General features: G+C 38.4%; 1 protein-coding gene across 1 annotated transcript in view; it reads left to right on the forward strand.

The window, feature by feature from the left end:
- Positions 1-22,979, forward strand: part of FAF1 (Fas associated factor 1) — a 484,966-nt gene that overhangs the window by 424,739 nt on the left and 37,248 nt on the right. Inside the window, exons 16-18 of the mRNA XM_082669609.1 lie at positions 13,767-13,847; positions 14,917-14,994; positions 18,736-18,951. Of these exons, the coding sequence (XP_082525735.1) occupies positions 13,767-13,847; positions 14,917-14,994; positions 18,736-18,951 (375 nt within the window). The remainder of the gene's footprint in view (positions 1-13,766; positions 13,848-14,916; positions 14,995-18,735; positions 18,952-22,979) is intronic.

The following is a 22,979-nucleotide window of genomic DNA, read 5'->3' on the forward strand; positions in this document are numbered from 1 at the left end:
TGAATTCAAACCCTACCTCTGCCACTTAGCAGCTCTATAACCTTGAGAAAACTATCTTAATATCTTTGTGCCTCAGTTTCCTCAATTAGTAGTTACTTGATAGGATTAAATCAGTTGATACATGTAAAGTGCTTAGATTGGTACTTGGCATCTATTAAGTACTTTCGAAATATTTTCTATAATAATAACATATAAACTGAGTTTGGAAGAATGAGTAGGAAATAATCATTTGGATTAAGGAAGAAGTTCATTGAAAAAATGTGGAAGTGTGATAAGCTTGGAGATGTGAAATGGCTTGGGACATGTGGGAAATGAGAAGTAATTCAGCAAGGCAAGAAAGAGGTATTGGTAGAAGAAAGGGAGGAGAGAAAAGGCTAAAAATGTGCATTAGGGTCACACTGTACTTTTATGCTATGCTATAGAATTTGAACTTTAGACTGTGGGCAGTGAGTATTCATCACATCTTTTAAGTAAGAAGTTGACATAATTAGATTTGTAATTTAGGAAACTAATTATGATGGTTATGCTATTTGCTCATCACTTTGTTCATATCTTTATGATAGTACTTATTTTGGTGGTATAATCATCTGTTATTTTTTCTTTTTGAGGTATAGTGCTTTTCAAAGTGTGGTCCATTGAGCACATATTTGTTAAAAGTACAGACTTTTGAGCTTCCATTGCTAGACCTACTGAATCAGAATCTCTGCAGTTGGGCCAGAGAATCTGTGTCTTCACAAGTCTCCTATCTAACAAGTGACTCGTTTGTATTTTAAAATCTGAGAACCGCTGGTTTAGTGGAAAGAACACAGGCTTTAGAAACAGATAGACCTAAGTATAAAAGCTGATTCAGTCCCATACAAGCTACACACTATGGACAAATTATGTCGCCAGTCCGAGTCTCAGTTTCCCCTTAGTGACGTGGAAGTAATAATTGCAGTTTGTGAGGATGAAAAGAAACAGCATCTTGGGCTTCCCTGGTGGCGCAGTGGTTGAGAGTCCGCCTGCCGATGCAGGGGACACGGGTTCGTGCCCCGGTCCGTGAAGATCCCACATGCCGCGGAGCGGCTGGGCCCGTGAGCCATGGCCGCTGAGCATGCATGTCCAGAGCCTGTGCTCTGCAACGGGAGAGGCCACAACAGTGGGAGGCCCGCGTACCAAAAAAAAAAAAGAAACAGCATCTTGTAAAATAACTAACCCATAATAGGCCCTCATACATATTGCCTTCCTTTCCAATTTTATACATCTATCTCCTACAACTAGTGAGAGAAGGAAACCACATCTTACTTATCTTTTTTTTTTAACATCTTTATTGGAGTATAATTGTTTTACAATGTTGTGTTAGTTTCTGTTGTATAACAAAGTGAATCAGCTATATGTATACATATATCCCCATATCCCTTCCCTCTTGCACCTCCCTCCCACCCTCCCACCCTCCCCTATCCCCTCCCAGGTGGTCACAAAGCACTGAGCTGATCTCCCTGTGCTATGCAGCTGCTTCCCACTAGCTATCTGTTTTACATTTGGTAGTGTATATGTGTCATTGCTACTCTCTCACTTCGTCCCAGCTCACCCTGCCCCCTCCCCGTGTCCTCAAGTCCATTCTCTACATCTGCTTCTTTATTCCTGTCCTGCCCCTAGGTTCATCAGAACCTTTTTTTTAGATTCCATATATATGTGTTAGCATACAGTATTTCTTTTTCTCTTTCTGACCTACTTCACTCTGTATGACAGACTCTAGGTCCGTCCACTTCACTACAAATAACTCAATTTCTTTTCTTTTTATGGCTGAGTAATATTGCATTGTATATATGTACCACATCTTCTTTATTCATCTGTTGATGGACACTTAGGTTGCTTCCGTGTCCTAGCTATTGTAAATAGTGCTGCAGTGAACATTGTAGTCCATTTTTTTTTTTGAATTACGGTTTTCTCAGGGTATATGCCCAGTAGTGGAATTGCTGGGTCATATGATAGTTCTGATTTTAGTTTTTTAAGGAACCTCCATACTGTTCTCCATAGTGGCTATATTAATTTACATTCCCACCAACAGTGCAAGAGGGTTCCCTTTTCTCCACACCCTCTCCAGCATTTGTTGTGGAAAACATAGGCAGAATACTCTATGACATAAATCACAGCAAGATCCTTTTTGACCCACCTCCTAGAGAAATGGAAATAAAAACAAAAATAAACAAATGAGACCTAATGAAACTTAAAAGCTTTTGCACAGCAAAGGAAACCATAAATAAGACAAAAAGACAACCCTCAGAATGGAAGAAAATATTTGCAGATGAAGCAACTGACAAAGGATTAATCTCCAAAATATACAAACAGCTCACGCAGCCCTATATCAAAAAAACAAACAAACCAATCCAAAAATGGGCAGAAGACCTAAATTGACATTTCTCCAAAGAAGGTATACAGATTGCCAACAAACACATGAAAGGATGCTCAACATCACTAATCATTAGAGAGATGCAAATCAAAACCACAGTGAGGTGTCACCTCACACCAGTCAGAATGGCCATCATCCAAACCTCTTAATCATTGTTTCCATTCCCTAACATAAAGCTTAACATATATAGTAGGTGAGCATAAATGTCTTATAAATGTGTAAGTGAATGAATGGATGAATGGATTTTATAGGAAGGGACTGGAAGTTAGGAGACCTACTAAGAGGCCAATGCCATAGTCTAAGCGAGAGATGACCAGGGTCTGAACTGAGACATCATGCTTGAAAAACGTTCAGATTTCATCCTACGTTACCAGGCAGATAGGTAGATTCTCTCTGGATAGGTTTAGCTTAACATAAACTCTCTCTCACAAGTTGGCCCACTCCCTCTAAAGCAGACACTGAGATGACAGTTCATCATTTGAAACCCTGCCACTAAAGAAATTAGCAAACCAGTCTCAAATCCAGCTTTTCAACTCACTCCCACATACCACTTCTATCCAGATGAAAAATAATCTTTTCTAAACATCTGCACCGGAAATTCCAGAGACTTAACATTCTAGCAAAGCAAGACAGTCTTAGTTAGGACTTGGAAGTTACTTGCTACATGTGAATTCATCTCTCTGTTTTCATAGTCCTGCAGTAGGACTGTGATAGATAACAAGATACAAATATCTTGAAATTTCTCTGTTTAAAACTTTTGATAACTAGATTTTTAAAAATAACCAGTTTGTCTAACATTTAGGCTCTGTCCTTGATATAACAGGTATCAAACCTATTCTTTCAGGTATATAACCTGAAAGAATATCAAGTGTCAGGTTTGCCATAATCCTTATTTCACCGTTTTTGAACACTAGCAGGTCATTAATGATTTTACAGGCAAATCAGCTTAACAAATATAAACTTATAATGCAGATGTCTGGTGGAGCCAAAATGCTCATTCACTGTTCTGTTTTTAAGGATCTAGGAAGTACCAGGCACTGCTTGGGATTGGAACTAGGGATACAGAGATAAACAAGGAAAAGTCTCTTCGATTTGCTTAGGGTCTAAAGAGAGAAACAGACATGTAAATAGATGATGACAACTCTACAGGATAATACAAAGCTGGAGGTACCTATCCATTCTATACCATCTTGCTCTTCTAGGTGGAGAGTCCGTTGGTAATGAAATAAACTAACCCTGTATCTGTTTTTTCTACTCAGTTCATTCAGCAAGTGAAAACAGTTTAGTCCCAAGAAAATCATTCCATAACTATTCCCTGCACTGATTTAAGGACTATATTTGCAGTGTTTGGAAGGAAGAAAATTTAGAGAGGGAGAAACACAGTAAGTGTATAGGTTGAAGAAAGGTGAAATGGCAGAAAGAGCTCTAAATGAGGTAACTGGTGGCCTACATTTTAACAAGCTGAGTGACCCTGGAAAAACCACTTGAAGTTTCTCAGTCGCAATTTCCTCATCTCTAAATGGGGATCAAAGTCTCTTCCTGGCCAACCTCATTATTGTGAGTATCACATGTGAAAGTGCTTTGTAAACTTTGAAATATAAGACTTTAAAGGATTAAAAGTCTTAGATAAAGATATAGGCAGGAGGATATTCATTAATACTTACTACATTTTTCTTGCAAATACTTGGTTAATGGTAGCTTTTTAAAAATTTTATTTTTCTTTTCTTTATTTATTTTTGGCTGCGTTGGATCTTCATTGTAAACATGAGCTTTCTCTAGTTGCGGCGGGCGGGGGCTACTCTTCGTTGCGGTGCGCGGGCTTCTCATTGCGGTGGCTTCTCTTGTTGTGGAGCACAGGCTGTAGCTGTGCAGGCTCAGTAGTTGTGGCTTGTGAGCTCTAGAGCGCAGGCTCAGTAGTTGTGGCACACAGGCTTAGTTGCTCCACGGCATGTGGGATCTTCCCAGACCAGGGCTTGAACCCATGTCCCCTGCATTGGCAGGCAGATTCTTAACCACTGCACCACCAGGGAAGCCCAGTGGTAGCTTTGATTAACAAGGAAGTGAGAACACTTTTAACACCATGGAAACCACAGTGATAAATTAGGCCTAGGGCCAAGGAATTCGTTCTTACCACAGAGAAGATGAGGCCTTCTAAGTCATTCCTGATTCTATTAACAAAATGATCATTCCTTTCAGTCTGGAACCTTAGTCCATTTCAGAGCACTATCCCACCATGTGTTCTTCTATTTAATTCTCACAGCCCAGGTCACTCGAAAATAGAGCAAACTTAAGGGTTTGTCCTGGGCCCTCATACTAAAAAGCCTCTCTCCTCTGCAACTTAGAATGTGATTACGTAAAGGCAGACCAAACATTTATAGAATAAGCAAAGTAGGTTCACCAAATAAATAGACAGGAAAAATATATGTAGACAGAGAGATACCTTTATGAAATTTAATATTTCAGAAAAATCAAAGTAGTCTTAAGAAAAATTAGAATTTTGTCAGACTTCTGAATACACTTTAATATTGCTTTTCTTCTAAATTACATATGGTGCATAATCTCTGCTTAGGACCTCTAATGTTCTTTTTGGGCCCTGGGACATCTGTCAGAACCCTGGTACATAGACTTGATAGGGTACAGCAGTCAGCTACGGAACAATGGGAAGATGCTTCAGAGACCTGAGACTCGTGTCCATATAATTATTCGTGAACCTTCCCCTGTTTACCCTCCTCTACCACTGCCAATTTACCTATCAAAAAATGATGCTGTTAATGAGGAATGATTTGCCCCAGGGCCTCCCCAGGCAATCCTTGGAAGAAATTCAGAGAAGTTAAACTGTTCGGCCTGAGGTTACACATCTAGTTATTACAAGGAAGAGGATTAACATTACTAGGATGATGATGATGGTGATGATTATTAGGGTAACGTTTATCAAATGCCCATTGTGCTAGGTGATATGTATTCATCATTTCATTTCATCCTTCCAGTAATCCAAGGAGGAGGTAGTTTTCCTGTTTTGGAGATAAAATTGTTCAGTGTTGAAAGAGTTCAAAGAAGTTGCCCAAGGGCACAGAAATTAAGTGGCAGACCTAGAATTCAGACCAAGTTGAGTTGTTTGTGTTTGAAGCTGTACTTTTTCCCTGTACTGTTTTGCCATCAGGATGGAACAAGGACTAGAATCCAAGCTGTTTGGCTGGAAGATGAATGTCCTGGACACAGTGCACCATGGAGGCGATGCTACCAGGCAGTACTTCTTTTGAAGGCCAATTTAACACATTTTTTCAAGCAGTGCCCTCATCATTTATACTTCAAGTATAAATATTCTTCTCCCTTTTTACACTGTAGAGTGCTTTGTTTTTATTTAGTTCTTAGCTCTGTAATTTGATACTTGGTTTATTTTTAGGCGAAATCCAGGTAACATAAAATGAACCATTTTACAATTACGTGGTGTTTTGTACATTCACAGTGTTGTGCAACTACTACCTCTATCTAGTTCCAAAATATTTTTATCACCCCCAAACCCATTAAGCAGTCACTCCCCCAACCCCCTCTGCCCCCCACCAGCCTCTAGCAACCACTGTGCTTTCTGTCTCTGTGGATTGGCCTGTTCTCGATATTTCATACAAATGCAGTCATACAATATGTGACTTTTGTGTCTGGTTTTTTCATTTAGGTTCCTCCACATTGTAGCATATATCATTACTTCATTCTTTTTATGACTGAAATATATTCTATTGTATGGATATATCACATTTTGTTCATGCATTTGTTAATGGGCATTTGGACTGTTTCCACTTTTCGGCTGTTGTGAATAATGATAGAATGAACATTTGTGTACAGGTATCTATTTGAGTCCCTGTTTTCAGTTCTTTTGGGTATATAACTAGAAGTGGATCACTGGGTCATGTGGCAAATCTGTTTAACTTTCTGAGGAAGCACCGAACAGTTTTCATAACGTCTGTACCATTTACATTCCAATCTGCAGGTTACAAGGATTCTCCACATCCTCGCCAACACTCATTTTTTCTCTTTTTAAAAATGATAGCCATCGCAGTGGATAAGGTGGTATTTCCTTGTGGTTTTGATTTACATTTCCCTAATAATGACTAATGTTGTTGAGCATCTTTTCATGTGCTTGTTGGCCATTTGTATATCTTCTTTGGAGAAGTGTCTAATTCTGATACGTTAAAATATGAGATACTATTTAAATGTTTTGTAAACAAGATTATCAGAACATCCTGTGGCCTGAGAATTTTCAAAAATAAGATCTTAAATATCTGAACTCCACTTCTGTCCCAATTAGACCATAAGGTGGAGATTTGAAAAAAAAAAGGGGGGGTGCTTTTTACCTCCCAAATACTAAAGAAGAAATTGAGGCAGTCTTACATCTTTTTGGTGCCTAATGAATTAGACCCTTAAGAATAATTTAATAACTAAAATCTCTGCTTCCTCTGTTCTCACACTGACCAGGTATTTACTTAGAAAATAAAATGATCAATTTAGCTTTAGAGGCAGGCTTTGAAAACTTGGCTTTAAATGATCAAATATTTGAATTATTTTACTTTTTTCTTTTTGACATCACTGAATCTACAAAATTGCTAGGGATTGGTTTATCTGTTTTAGTGACTCAGGAAGAGTCAGTTAATTGTCCTCCCAGTTCAATTCAGTCCACATTTGTAGAATACCTACTATGTGCGAGGCACTGTGCCCAGTCATCACATGAAGAGTCCCCTGAAATTTGTCACCCTTGCAGATGTTACAGAAAGAAGATAGTCATGGAATAATCTAGCACCCTACACAAGAGGATAATTTTCCTCAGTAGAGCTATTTTCTTATTCCCGTCCTGCCTATTATTATTTCTCTCAAGGCTTCTAGGTATGTTATAAATCTCAGAACCCAAATTAGGGTAATGGTAGCAAGAGGGAAGTAAAACAAGAGCATTTAGCTTGCAAAGGCTTTTGGCCTTTTTTGAGGTCCATGACAGTTCCTGGAGCAGATACCTTAGCTCCCTTTCCCTTTCTTTTTTCTTTTATGTATAGTCACCTCTTTTCTTTCCTCCTTCCCTCAATATATCTGAGGATTATATATGATAATAATGTAGTTAGAAGAATGCCTGGCATATAGGAAGCATTCACTGAATGTTAACTGCTATTATTATCTATCAAGTGCCAACTTGGTAGTGTTAACTTATGCTGGAAATTCAAAAATTAATAAAACAGTATTCCTGCCCTCAGTGCTCAGTCTACTCTGAGAGAGAAATATGTAAATATATGATTAAATAATACAGTGTGAATTGAACACAGAAGTGAAACCATTCAACCCAGGGTGAGGTACCTGTGAATGCCTAGACACTTAAGTTGAGCCTGAAAGATGAGTGTGATTTTGCCGAAGGAGGAGTGGTAAAGAATTTTCCAGGCAAAGGATAAAGGATATGCAAAGGCAGAGAAACATGCAAAGGCTGGTCTGTTCAGGGAGCTGTGAGAGGGCTTGTATGGCTAGAGCATAGCGTATATGGAAGGGGGAAGTGGGTAATGAAGCTGATAAAGTAATTGAGGGCACCTGTGCTAGGAAATTTAGACTTTATCCTGAAGGTGTGGGGAAATCATTGAAGGTTAGGAAAGAGGAGTGTTATGATGTGATTTTCATTTTAGAAAGGTAATAAGTCTGACACTATGCTTTTTTTTTTTTTTTTTTTTTTTTTTTTGCGGTACGTGGGCCTCTCACTGTTGTGGCCTCTCCCATTGAGGAGCACAGCCTCCAGACGCGCAGGCTCAGCGGCCATGGCTCACGGGCCCAGCCGCTCCACGGCATGTGGGATCTTCCCAGACCCGGGCACAAACCCGTGTCCCCTGCATCGGCAGGCGGACTCTCAACCACTGCACCACCAGGGAGCCCTGACACTATGCTTTTAACAATAGAAATTTGATAACAGCAGGATATAACTACAAAATCTCCATAAAAATAGCCCCACCCAAATCATTTGTCCCTTTCTTTTAGATGAAATTTAAAACACTTTAAAGTAGGACTAGTTTAACATATGTCTTTCCTACAATATCTGGCCCAGTGATTACTCACAGTAGATGTTCAACAGAGTCATTGCCTAAAACTAAGCCAAGGTACCAAGTGGTGCAGAACAAAAAGTTCTATACCTAAGCCTCTAAGACAGATGATTAGTTCACATGTGTCTAGAGTTAGAAATCATTCCTCCACATTTCCTAGATACCTGGAAACCTGTCCAAGTATGTAATTCTCTTGCATTCTTACATTTAATCAAATTATTTTTATCTATGATATGAACTCCCTTTCAAGACCTCTTATTGTTAGCCCATGTAAAATTTGAAATATGCTGCCACGAGACCTTTGACTTTAAACCTTTCATACTGATGTCGGAGCTAGTTTATGGCTTCTGATTTTTTTGTATGTAATAAACAAATCAGTTACTCTTTCCATCTGAGCTTTTACTGAAGCTCCCCCTAGGCTTATGAACTTTAAAATCTCATTAAGATTTTATTCTCTACTTGCTAAAAGTTAAAAATTAAAAAGGCTGAAACCAACATTTATAATGATTTTAAAGGGTCAGCAGACATTTTCTGTGAAGTGTCAGATAGTAAATACTTTCTACTTTGGAAGCCATATACTCTCTGTCACAACTATTCAACTATGTCATTGTAGCACAGAAGTAGCCATAGATAATTCATGAACAAATAGGCATGGCTATATTCCAGTAAAACTTTATTTACAAAAATAGTCTACAGGCCAGCTTTGGCCCAAAGACCACAGTTTGCTGACCTGTGATTGAAAGTAAGCTTCCTCCACCTGTCTTATCTGTCTATCTTCAGGAAGGAATCCTGACTGGAGAAGTGGCCACAGAATGTAGTATTTAGATTCTATCAAACACCATTACATCATCTCTGTTGCATGCGTGTACACACACACACACACACACACACACACACACATCCCAAAAAAATCTCCAGAGCATTTAGCTTGACTTTCCATGTAAAAAGGTAGGTCCTGGTCCTAGTATTTAACTATTTTTCTGCACCAGAGTGGATGAACTTTCCCCATTTATGGCTTTCCCGCAGGCAAAAATAACATCCCAACCACTTGTCACTTAAGCAGTATACATTACTTTTAAGCAAAGCTTCTTAAGCAGTGCTTTGCTAAATTAAATGTGCATAGGAATCACCTGACGAATTTATCAAAATTCATATTCTGATTCAGTCAGTCTCAGGTGGAGCCTAAGATTCTACATTTCTGACAAGCTTCCAGTTGATTTCAGTGCTGCTTGTTCTTGGACCACACTTTTGTTAGCAAGGTTCTAAGTACTATTTCTGTTATTACAACCCAGTCATCCAAGGTCTTACCACTGGATCCACAGAATCAAGAGCTGGTCTTCTTCAGGTGAGGTGGCATTCAAAGCTGTGTTTGACTATGATGACTTCAGTCAATTTGTTTGTTTATTCAGTTTGGTAGTTTCTATAGAACTAGAGGTTACCATTTGAAATGGTCCTTGGCCGCTTATTCTTATCTTTCATCCATACTGGAAAATTCGAAAACATTATCTCTTTGAGTATTGCTCCATTCTTTATATTCCCTTCTAGGGTTCCTAGCAGATGCACGTTAGGCACTCTGATTATATCCTCCATGTCCACTTAACTTCTCTATTATACCTTATTTCTCTGTGTCTCTCCATGTTGCAATTTAGGTAGTTTCTTCAGATTACTTCCACTTTATTAATTCTCTCTTCACCTGTGTCCAAGCTGCTGTTTAATCCATACATTAATTTTTTCAGTATTATTAATCACTTATTTTCTAAAGTTATATTGAAGTATAATTATATAAACTGTACCTATATAAACTGTCCAATTTTAAAAAGTTTTGACATACGTATACACTAATAAAATCTTTACCACGATCAAAATAGTGAACATATCCATCACTCTCAAAAGTTTCCTCATGAACCTTGTAATCCCTTTCTTCTGCCTCTACCTCCCAACCATTCAAGTCCCATGCACCCACTGATCTTTCTGTCACTATAGATTTATTTGCATTTTCTCAAGTTTTATGAAAAATTGAATCATACAGTATATACTCTTTAGTCTGACTTCTTTCACTCAGCATAATTATTTTGAGGTTAATCTGTGCTGTGGCATGTATCAGTAATTCATTCCTTTTAATTGCTGAGTAGTACTCTGTTGTGTGGACATACAGCAATTTTACAAATTTTTTTTGATTCTAGTAATTTTTTTTAATAGAAGCAGAATTCACATAGCATACAGTTAATTATTATAATGTGCATTATTCAGTGACATTCTGTGTATTCACAATGTTGTGCAGCCAGCATCTAGCAATATTAACAATGCTACATTTAAGAATAATTTAACATTTGCATTACAATTTTTTGCATGAGTGCCTTTTTAAAAACAAGTTAAAGAAAATACAGCAAATAGCTCAGATTACACAATATTGTTCTTTCAGATTAGCTCATCTCTCTCTCTCTCTCTCTCTATTAAACTGTGGCCTGCCTCTATAACCCCACTATTAGTGTGATGCCTAAAGTAAAATTGGTGCTTATTGAATATTTGTGAGAAGGAAAGACGGGAAGAGAAATAGAAGAGAGAGAAGTGGGGAGGGAAGGAAGGAAGTTAGCTGGTTCAAGAAGTCCTCTCACAACAGGTGCCACATTTTGTGGCAGGGATCCCTGTATTTAATGGCCTTTCCTATCTGCAACAGTCTGTTTTAAAACAGAGCTGTTTACTTAGAATGCTTTTATTACAAACTGTATTTGTGCTCAGAGAGGGCTTCCAGCTGTGGTAGCTTTTAGAAGGTCCCTTTGTGTGTGTACATAGTGTCATAACGGGTCATTTCTGCCCAGCCAGTCAATTTCATTGACTCAGATAGGGCCACTTTATGAATGAGCTATATCATTTTCCTCCTTAATTTTTACTCTAGACAATGAATGTTTTATGCCTGGAAAGACGGTTCATTTATTCAACAGATGCTTATTAAATACCTTCCAAAAGCTAGGCATTGTGTGAAACACTTGGAATACAGAGGTATGTAATATAGACAAGATCCCTGCCTTTATGGTGCTTACAGTGTCATGGGGGACTCTCACATTAAATAAATAATCATATGATAATTGATACAATTGTGATAAACGTTTTAAAGGGAAAGGACAGAATGCTACAAGAGAAATCTAAACTAATTTGAAAAGGTGGAGTCATGAAAGTATGTTACAATTAAAATCCTAAGCATCTTAAATATTTCCCTACTTGAAATGTAAAAAGATAAGATTACTCCCATAGGTTGTTGATAATATTAGGAATATCTAAATTTGGAAAGATAGAGTTGTTCAGAGAGGCACAGTTTCCTTAAAAATTCAATTCTTTAATTTAATAAATGACTGAAAAGGGAGACAGTGTTTACCCAAGAACACACAGCTTGCTACTAGCAGGGCTAGGAGTTGAACACAGGTCTTCTAATCTCCTCATTACCTCTCCTTGGTGACATAAAAAAATGAAGACATTATACATCAACTATAGATCAGCCATGGCCAAATGAACTATTAAGTGTCCAGTCTGTACAAGCTTGTATATTGAGTGGGCAAAGGTGCTTACAGAGTAAATGCAAATGCAAATATAAAGAAAAACATACAGAATATGTCCTATCAGGCTGATTGTATCTGGTCATAGTAAAACTGTAGTATATAGACCAAAGTAGGAAATACCCAGTTGGAATCAGTGAAAATATCTTTAAAGGAAGATGCTTCTGTTGCTTTAAAATAAAAATACTAATAGCTAAGTACGTCTCCAAGTAGGAGTTTTTAAAACCTGTTTTTATTCATGTGTCATATTACATGACACGTAAATTATCCTGACTACTTTGCAGCCTAAGTGGTCTCTCAGGTTAAACATTGTTCCTGATATTTTGCCCCAACATATAATTTCTCTGGCATACTCTTTTATCACAGATGGTATAGCAATTAGCTTCAGGCCAACAACATCTAATTTTTCCTAATTTTTTATTTGAAAGATTAGGAATCAATGAAATGCTACTATTTATACCAGAGATTGTGGACTTAATGGAATCATTGAAACCAAAAGGAGTATGAGGCTTCAAGGAGAAGGCCAGTCTTGAATAGATATCAGAGGGAGTACCTAAGACAGTGCTGAGCATACACTCAGCCTGAGCAAGCATATATTGAACTGAGGAGACAAAAAGAAAGAATTAAGTTAAACTATATGAAATTTCCATTTTTATAGGTCAAAACCAGTCAGATATCGGTAACTTATGTATGATTCAGCCTACTGTGCAAAATGACCAGAAAGGGGGCTTCCTTGGTGGCGCAGTGGTTGAGAGACCGCCTGCCGATGCAGGGGACACGGGTTCATGCCCCGGTCCGGGAGGATCCCACATGCCACGGAGCGGCTGGGCCCGTGAGCCATGGCCGCTGAGCCTGTGCGTCCGGAGCCTGTGCTCCGCAACGGGAGAGGCCACAACAGGGAGAGGCCCGCGTACCGCAAAAAAAAAAAAAAAAAAAAAATGACCAGAGAGGGAACCTATACTCTAATGTCAACAGGTGTGGGTATTTATTAAATTTAAGGACATGTATATTGGCTATACTCCAGAATTTAACAAATAAGAAATTCTGGTAGTTGAATTAACTTTTAATTTTATATGAAATCACAATTTAAATGTACACAGATGGCATAATCACTTCAGACACTAAAAATATTCTAGAAGATCTTCAACTTAGATAACTTACATTATCCACACTTCATGAGTGTGAATGTTGTGGGGATATACTTATTTGATAACCAAGCTTTAGTGGTGTGATATGGACTAAAGTTAAGCAGGGTATTGTGCTTTCAGCCTCTTTCTGTGCTGACCAGATTACTTCCTAGTCCTTTCCTCTCTCCCAGTCCTTAGTCCCAATGCTGATAATCTCCAAGTTTATCTTAGAAAAATCAGGAGTAAAGGAGAAGGGAACTAATCAGTGAAAATGAACTAAATGTCAGGTACTTTGCTAGACAGTTTATATATCATTGCATTCAATTCTCACAACCCTATGAGACAAATGTTATTTCTTTTTTACAGTTGAGGAAACTGAGACCTAAAGAGATTAAATAACTTGCCCAAGGTCACACAATTTGTAAGTGGTAGACTAGGCTTCAAACATTCTTATTTTCACTATCTACTGTGCTACTCACCTTATTATTTGTTAGCTTATTTATATTGTACACTTTAAAAGTGTCTTGTTTAATTATAATAAATTTACACAGGAGTAAGACAAGGGGATTATTATTGTTGTTTTCTTTAAAAACAGTAATGTGGTAAAATGCCTTTGAATATTTTCCTTTCTTTTAAGGACGAACGAGAAGCCAGAGAAAATGTGAAGAGAGAACAAGACGAGGCCTATCGCCTTTCACTTGAGGCTGACAGAGCAAAGGTAGGTTTGGTCAGGGGACTTCTGGGATAAAGAACTCAATCCTAAATAGTCTTTCATTATGTAAATGCCAGCCCTTTAATCATTTTGAAACCTAAGAGAGTTGGGTTTGCAGTGGAGAAAGCTAGTTTCAATTAACAGAAAGAATATAATTCTACCTCAGGTTCTTAAAGCATGGTTCATTTTGACAAGATAAATTTTTTCAGGAATCATGAGAAGTGAAAACAAAAATGGGCCTAGTGTTTACTTCATTTGTTTTTAATCAGTCTGTGGTAAAATCTAGCAATGTTTAAAAAGCTCTTCAGGTGATTTTAATGTGCAGTCAGGGTTGAGAACCACTGACTTATTTAATGCTTCTTGAGCATTAAATGCTTCTGTACTGGGCATTGAAGGAGAGGAAAATGAATAAGCCACTCTTTCTGCCTTCAAAATAAGGCTCACATTGTGCTGCAGAGTAGATTCAGTCAAGAGCATAGATAGCTGGAACACTTAGGCAAGGATCCTAAATGTTGTAAGGGAAGCACTGAGTTCTGTGAGAGTTCAATGAACAGGATTTTCAGTGGAAAGTTTTTTCCAGCTTTTTTCGAGAGCCAAGAAATGGGAATGTACTAGGCAGGGTTTCATAGAAGAGATTGTATATTTGAACTGGATAGAGAAAGGGGGGTAGGAGAGGAAGTAATGTGTGCTAGCAACAAGGAGCCAGAAAGCATGGGTTCAAGATAGAGGCTGATGTGAATAGAGTTTTGATATTTGGGTACAGGGGAGGTGGCAGAAAAGACCAGAAAGGAAGACCAGAGAAAGGTCTGAAGGATCTTGAATGCTACACTACCCAGAGCTACCTAAATGTTTGAATAGGAACCCACCATGATCATAGAGGTATGCTTTGTTGTTGCTTTTATTTCCATCCTTGTTCCAGAGAGAAACACTTTCATTACCACAGTGTACCTCTGGGCCATGCTGAAAATGAACTTTTTTTCTTTTCTTTTTCTTTCTCTTTTATTTCTTTTCTTTTTTAAAAAAAAAGTAGGCCAGTGTTTATTAAGTGTTGGATTCCTTTCTCTTTTATCAACAGAGGGAAGCTCATGAGAGAGAGATGGCAGAACAGTTTCGTTTGGAACAGATTCGCAAAGAACAAGAAGAGGAACGTGAGGTAGAGCATAATTTTTAGAAAAGTTATTCAAATGCTAGGTCTATTTCCATTGCATTTGATACTAAGGATGTTAATATTTCCTACAACTTACTTCTTTCCACTTTTCCCAGATTCATTTTGATATGGAAGACTAATTTTCTTTAGAAGAATCATTCCCAATCTATTGTGTTGAACTCTTAGAAAACTTAAACTTGTACTAGATTCATGGTTTTCTATTCTTTCCAATTCCTCTCCCCTTTCTTGCCTGACAAATATTCCCATCCTTCCTAAATATTGTCTCACCCAAAAAACACAAAGACTGTATTTTCTCCCCTTTTCTCAGGCTTTACTTTACCCACCAAAAGACACTGGGAGTTACTTCTGCAGCATCTTTCACTGGGCCCCTATATGTGAAAAATCCATTTAGCTTGGCTGATTTTTTTCCACCCTGAGTTCAGGTCATGTCTGTGACAATATAGAGAATTTTTTCATTCACTCATTTGGCAAATATTTTTTTGACTACTTAGTGTGTGTCCAAAATCTGTTAGGAAGTAGGGATACAGATGTGGGCCCTCTGCTCCAGGAGTTCATAGTCTTGTAAAAATAGAATTACATACTATATATAAAAGTCATTATAGAGATTTACCTAAAGTGCAATGGGAAAAAAGAGAAAGGGTGTCAAATGACTTCCTAGGATGACTCACAAAAAATGGCTCTTAGAACTTTTTTCTAGATATAGGATTAATGGCAAAATTCACTTATAAATAGAGGAAGCCATCTAACAAGTGATAGAAAGACCTGGAGGGCCCTAACTTGGGCTGATGAAAACTCCATTAGTCATCACTCCTGGTCAGAGGATGCCACCTCGTAACTTATTCAACAAATTTTTTTAATTAAAGTATAGTTGGTTTACAATGTTGTGCTAGTTTCAGGTGTACAGCAAAGTTATTCAGATATATATATATATTTTATATATATTATATATATATTAAATATATATATATATGCTATACAGTAAATCCTTGTTGTTTATTTTATACATAGTAGGGTATGTCTGTTAATCCCATACTCCTAATTTATCCCTCCCCACCTCTAACCCCCTATGGTAACCATAATATTTGTCTTTCTTGGTCTGACTTACTTCACTTAGTATGATCATCTTTAGGTCTATCCATGTTGCTGCAAATGGCAATATTTCATTCTTTTTCATGGCTGAGTAATATTCCATTGTATATATGTAGCACATATTTTTTATCCATTCATCTGTTGATGGACACTTAAGTTGCTTCCATGACTTGGCTGTTGTAAATAGTGCTGCTATGAGCATTGGGGTGCATGTATCTTTTCAAATTAGAGTTTTCGTCTTTTCCAGATATATACCCAGGAGTAGGATTGCTAGATCATATGATAGTTCTAGTTTTAGTTTTTTAAGAAACCTCCATACTGTTCTCCATGATGGCTGCACCAATTTACATTCCCACTCTCCCAGTGTAGGAGAGTTCCCTTTTCTCTACACCCTCTCCAATATCAGTAAATGATTTTTGAGCAAGAACTATGCTAGGCACTGAAAGAGAAACAAAGGATAGTAAGACATTTTCTGCCTGCAAAGAGAGATTACATCTTGTAGGGAAGATACAACATGTCTACAAGTAACAGCAAATCAAGGAAAAACGTGCTAAATAACATAACAGAAATAAAAGCAAAATACTTAGAGTTCAGGGGCAAAGTAAAAATCTTTCACAGCTTTTGGAATTCAGTCAACACTACAGAAGAACTGATATTTGAGCCAGGTCTTGAGAGATGTGTAAGATTTCACTGTTTGGAAATCAGAGTTTATTCATGTTCAAACACTTATCAAGTGCCTATCACACAAGTACGAAATACTATGCCTGACAAACTCTAGTATCTGTCCATGCTGAGGACTCTCAGTAATGGAAGGTAGAAAATATTTTGTTGAACGTCTTCTGTGTATCAACTACTCTGCTACCTGCTTTACCTATGCTTACTCATTGACCATTAAAACAAGCTACAAGGGAAGAGATTTCTCTTTTTTTTTTTTAATTATTTTTATTTATTTATTTTTGGCTGTGTTTGGTCTTCGTTGCTGTGCACGGGCTTTCTCTAGTTGCAGCAGGCAGGGGCTACTCTTCATTGCAGTGCGCAGGCTTCTCATTGCTGTGGCTTCTCTTGTTGTGGAGCACAAGCTCTAGGTGCATGGGCTTCAGTAGTTGTGGCTCGGGCTTTAAAGCGCAGGCTCACTAGTTGTGGCGCAGGGGCTTAGTTGCTCCGCAGCATGGGGGATCTTCCCGGACCAGGGCTCAAACCCGTGTCCCCTGCATTGGCAGGTGGATTCTTAACCACTGCGCCACCAGGGAAGACCCAGTTAACTTATTTTTATTTTCCTTTTGAATGATATAAGAATTTTAAGGCTATGAATTTCCTCTGAGCACTGCTTTAAATGAATCCCAGAGATTCCAATATGAATATGAAATTTCAACAATTGTTTTCTAGATATTCTGTAGTTTTCATTATATTTCCCCTTTTACCTGAGAGTTGTTTAATAGGGTTTTTGTTGTTGTTTTTTCTCCAAAGGGAGTGACACCAACTTTGAAAATTGTGTTGAGATTTTAGAGAACATGTATCCCAATTTCTCTCACTCATGTTAATTGGGGGAAATTTTTGTTTTCCCTATTGATGAAAATTGGGAACATGGAAATGTGAAAGTAACCAGGAACACAATATAACTGTGAAGCTGCACATGCTAATACCAGGCTTACATGTCTAAGGAACCTGCCACAGTTCTAGGAACAAAAAGGTTTTAGTGAATTTCTGCCACAGGCAGGGACATCAGAGATCTTTAAACTCCTTCCACTGGAATATCTTGAATGTGAAACAACGTAATGCTAGATTGAGAACTAGAGCCCAACTCTAGCCATGAGATCTCCCAACAGTTTACCCCACCTGTTTGAGTCTGTGCCACATCTAGGTCCAGAAATGTGGACTTGGCCAAATCTCACAGCAGTTTAGTGGCAAAGCTGGAACTAGGACCATAGTCTCCTGCCCCCAATAAGCCTGATATTTTAATTTCTTTCCATTCCATTTTTTTATTGTAGCAAAATATATATAACAAAAATTTGCCTTTTTAACCCTTCTTAAGTACAGTTAAGTGGCATGAATTACATTCACAGTCTTGCAACCACGACCATTATTTCCAAACATTTTCATCAACCCAAACAGAGTCTTTCCTCCATTTTGTTGTTAGTATATTATCCAGAATTCTACAAAATCTTCAGTCATTTCTACTTGGGAAATGTATGTTCTCTCTCTCTTTTGTGCACTCGCGCTCTCTCTCCCACTCTCTCTCCCTCTCTCTTTCTCCACCCCCATCTGTGTGTGTGTGTGTTCGCGTGCACACGCGTCTTTTGCAAATGCTTCTAATAGCCTTAATTCATGCCCTAGAAAGGAATCACAAATACCTGAGCCCTTCAGTAAAAAATAAATTACCTTTCTTCTCTGTGTAGTTACCTATCAATTTAATGTGTCATCAAGGTGGGATTTATTTTAATTAATTGCTTATTGGGCTAATATTAAGAAAATGAAAAACACATAATTCTGTTGTCCAAGCATTAGGCTTAGTTAATAAATGGGCAATAGCTTTTGATGAGTTTCTAGGAAGCAGCAGGTTTTTTCTCATCTCTCCCTCCCCCACCCCCCACAATTCCATCCATCAACAGTTTAACACCTGATTTTTGCCCTCTTTAGGCCATCAGACTCTCCTTAGAGCAGGCCCTGCCTCCAGAGCCAAAGGAAGAAAATGCTGAGCCTGTGAGCAAACTGCGGATCCGGACACCCAGTGGCGAGTTCCTCGAGCGACGTTTCCTGGCCAGCAATAAGCTCCAGATCGTCTTTGATTTTGTAGCTTCCAAAGGATTTCCATGGGATGAATTCAAGTTACTGAGTACCTTTCCTAGGAGAGATGTAAGTTCCCATGCCTATCTCGGGAAGTGTGTCCAGATGGGAGATAGCCCATCATTAGGGCTGGACAAAGTAGTCCAAGAAAAGTGCCATGGCACAACTTACCACAAGACCACACACTCAGGAGTCCTTCTTTGTTCTGCACACCTTTCTCTCCTCAGCCTTTGGAGAAGGTATGGTTTCCCAGGCCAGCAGACATGTGCCTAGTAGCCTAGGTAAGAAATTAGGTACTAGGTCTTCCTTCCTAGTTGTTTCCCCTATTCCAGCACTCATACAGGCTTTCCCAAGATTTCATCTCTGTATACCTTAGGGTAGATCTGAGAATTATGTGCTTAACAGCTTAACAGTCAGATCAGGGTCAATGATTATAGGTTCGTGAACAAGTCATGTTAAACCAAGAGTATTTTGTGATTTGACAGTTCTTACTAGCCTGGGAAGTCAGGGAGGGTGAACGATATTCACTGTGTATCTGTATTTCAGCAAGGCTTTTGATAGTCTCTCATAGTATTCTGGGGAAAAATAGAGAGATGTAAATCGACAGGTAGATTCATTGCTGATTAAATGGATGTGTCCAGAAACTGTTGACTAAGAGACTGCCCTCTCCCTGGAGGGAAACAAGAGGCTCTATATTTAATTCTTTATTACTCATCACACTTATTGGCAACTTAAATGAAGACGTTATCAGGTTTATGGATTATGAAAAATAAGATTCAAGAAAGCCTTAAAATAGTGAAATAATAGGCAAAAATGAACCTAGAAAAATTTTACAGAAATATATAGACATAGAAAGAGATGCCTGCATAGGCTTAGAAAACCAATTGCTCAAGTTTGGGATGAAAGAATCCTGCTTTAGTAGAGGTTATTGTGGTTGAATTAAGCTGAATATACATTAATAATCTGTTGTGACTCCCAACAAAAAGCCAGCTGCATTTTTAGAGGTATAATCCCAACAAGAGAATAACAAGTTGTAGTCAACTGTTTACAAAGATAAACGACCCCTGAGTAGTCCTTAGACTCCATGCTGAAACTCTGTGCTGTCGCCTGAAGAAACAGGAGATTGGGAGTTCCCTGGCAATCCAGTGGTTAAGACTCTACGCTCCCAGTTCAGGATGCACAGGGTCGATCCCTGGCCGGGGAACTAAGATCCCACATGCCGCATGGCATGGCCAAAAAAAAAAAAAAAAGCAACAGGAGCTTATCTAGAACAGGGCTGGAAGGAAGGGAAGAGAAGTGGAAATCATATCATTTGGGGAAATATTTTCCTCTAGAGAAGGCACGGCCATGGGAGATGTGATTTTTGTCTTCAGCTACTTGAAAGCCTGCAGTGAAAAAGAGGGATCTGATTTTGTGCAGCTTCAATGATAAAGTGGGACCAATAAGTTGAAAGTTATTGGGAGGCAAATTTGGCCCAATGTAAGAAAGCCACTTTCTAAGAAAAGAATATTTTGTGTTGTGAGGTAGTGATTTTTCTATTTTTGGAGATAACGAAGCACTACTGAATTATCACTTTTTTTATAGTAATGGATAAATAGGGAGAAGGAGTCACTCCTGGAGTTCCTACTTTATATGTTCCTACTTTATATGAAAAGGGGCTTAGACTAGCTTATCTCTAAGATACATTTTTTTTGGGGGGGGGGTGGTATATAGTTGCTTTACAATGTTCTGTTAGTTTCTGTTGTACAATGAAGTGAATCGGCTACATGTGTACACATATCCCCTCCCTCCCACCCCCATCCCCAACCCATCCATCTAGGTCACCACAGAGCACCGAGCAGGCTCCCTGTGTTGTATAGCAGGTTCCCACTAGCTACCTGTTTTACACAGGGCAGTGCACATATGTCAATTCCAATCTCCCAGTTCATCCCCCCCACCCGCCCTGTGTCCACACATCCACTCCCTACGTCTTTGTCTTTATTCCTGCTGTGCAAATAGGTTCATCGATATCGTTTGTCTAGATTCCACATACATGCGTTAATATACGATACTTGTTTTTCTCTTTCTGACTTACTTCACTCTGTATGACAGACTCTAGATCCATCCACCTCACTACAAATAACTCAATTTCATTCCTTTTTATGGCTGAGTAATATTCCATTGTATATATGTGCCACATCTTCTTTATCCATTCCTCTGTCAGTGGACACTTAGGTTGATTCCATGTCCTGGCTATTGTAAATAGTGCTGCAGTGAACATTGAGGTGCATGTGTCTTTTTGAATTATGGTTTTCTCAGGGTATATGCCCAGTAGTGGGATTGCTGGGTCGTATTGTAGTTCTATTTTTAGTTTTTTAAGAACCCTCCATACTGTTCTCCATAAGGGCTGTATCAATTTACATCCCCACCAACAGTGCGAGAGGGTTCCCTTTCTCCCCACCCTCTCCAGCATTTATTGTTTGTAGATTTTTTGATGATGGCCATTCTGACCAGTGTGAGGTGATACTTCATTGTAGTTTTGATCTGCATTTCTCTAATAATTAGTGATGTTGAGCATCTTTTCATGTGCCTCTTGGCCATCTGTATGTCTTCTTTGGAGAAATGTCTGTTTAGGTCTTCTGCCCATTTATTTAATTCTGCTGTTCGTTTTTTTGATATTGAGCTTCATGAGCTGTTTGTATATTTTGGAGATTAATCCCTTGTCAATTGCTTCATTTGCACATATTTTTGCCCATTCTGAGGCTTGTCTTTTCATCTTGTTTATGGTTTTCTTTACTGTGCAGAAGCTTTTAAGTTTCACTAGGTCCCATTTGTTTATTTTTGTTTTTATTTTCATTACTCTAAGAGGTGGGTCAAAAATTATCTTGCTGTGAATTATGTCAAAGAGTTCTTACGTTTTCCTCTAAGAGTTTTGTTTTGTTTTGTTTTTTTAACTTATTTTATTTTGGCTGCATTGGGTCTTCATTGCTGCCCACGGACTTTTCTCTGGTTGCAGTGAGCAGGGGCTACTCTTCGTTGTGGTGTGCAGGCTTCTCATTGTGGTGGCTTCTCTTTTTGGGAGCACTGGCTCTAGGCACGCGGGCTTCAGTAGTTGTGGCGCACAGGCTTAGTTGCTCCACGGCATGTGGGATCTTCCCATATCAGGGCTCGACCCATGACTCCTGCACTGGCGGGTGGATTCTTAACCACTGTGCCACCAGGGAAGCCCCCCTCTAAGAGTTCTATAGTGTCCAGTCTTACATTTAGGTCTTTAATCCACTTTTAGTTTATTTTTGGGTATGGTGTTAGGGAGTGTTCTAATTTCGTTCCTTTACATGTAGCTGTCCAGTTTTCCCAGCACTACTTATTGAAGAGACTGTCTTTTCTCCATTGTATATCCTTGCCTCCTTTGTCATAGATTAATTGACCATAGGTGCGTGGGTTTATCTCTGGTCTTTCTATCCTGTTCCATTGATCTATATTTCTGTTTTTGTGCCAGTACCATATTGTCTTGATGACTGTAGCTTTGTAATACAGTCTGAAGTCAGGGAGTCTGATTTCTCCAGCTCCGTTGTTTTCCCTCAAGTTTGCTTCAGCTATTCAGGGTCTTTTGTGTCTCCATACAAATTTTAAGATTTTTTGGTTCATAAAAAATCATTTCTGTAAAAAATACCATTGGTAATTTGATACGGATTGCACTGAATCTGTAGATTGCTTTGGGTAGTATAGTCATTTTCATAGTATTGACTCTTCCAATCCAAGAACATGGTATATCTCTCCATCCGTCTGTGTCATCTTTGATTTCTTTCATCAGTGTCTTATACTTTTCTGAGTAGAGTTCTTTTACCTCCTTACATAGGTTTATTCCTAGGTATTTAATTCTTTTTTGTTGCAGTGGTAAATGGGAGTGTTTCCTTAATTTCTCTTTCTGATTTTTCATTGTTAGTGTATAGGAATGCAAGAGATTTCTGTGCATTAATTTTGTATCATGCAACTTTACCAAATTTATTGATTAGCTCTAGTAGTCTTCTGGTGGCATCTTTAGGATTATCTATGTATAGTATCATGTCATCTGCAAACAGTTTTACTTCTTCTTTTCCAATTTGTATTCTTTTTAT

The sequence above is a fragment of the Grampus griseus genome (genome assembly GCF_964374135.1).
Source record: "Grampus griseus genome assembly, chromosome: 1".
NCBI lineage: Eukaryota > Metazoa > Chordata > Mammalia > Artiodactyla > Delphinidae > Grampus > Grampus griseus.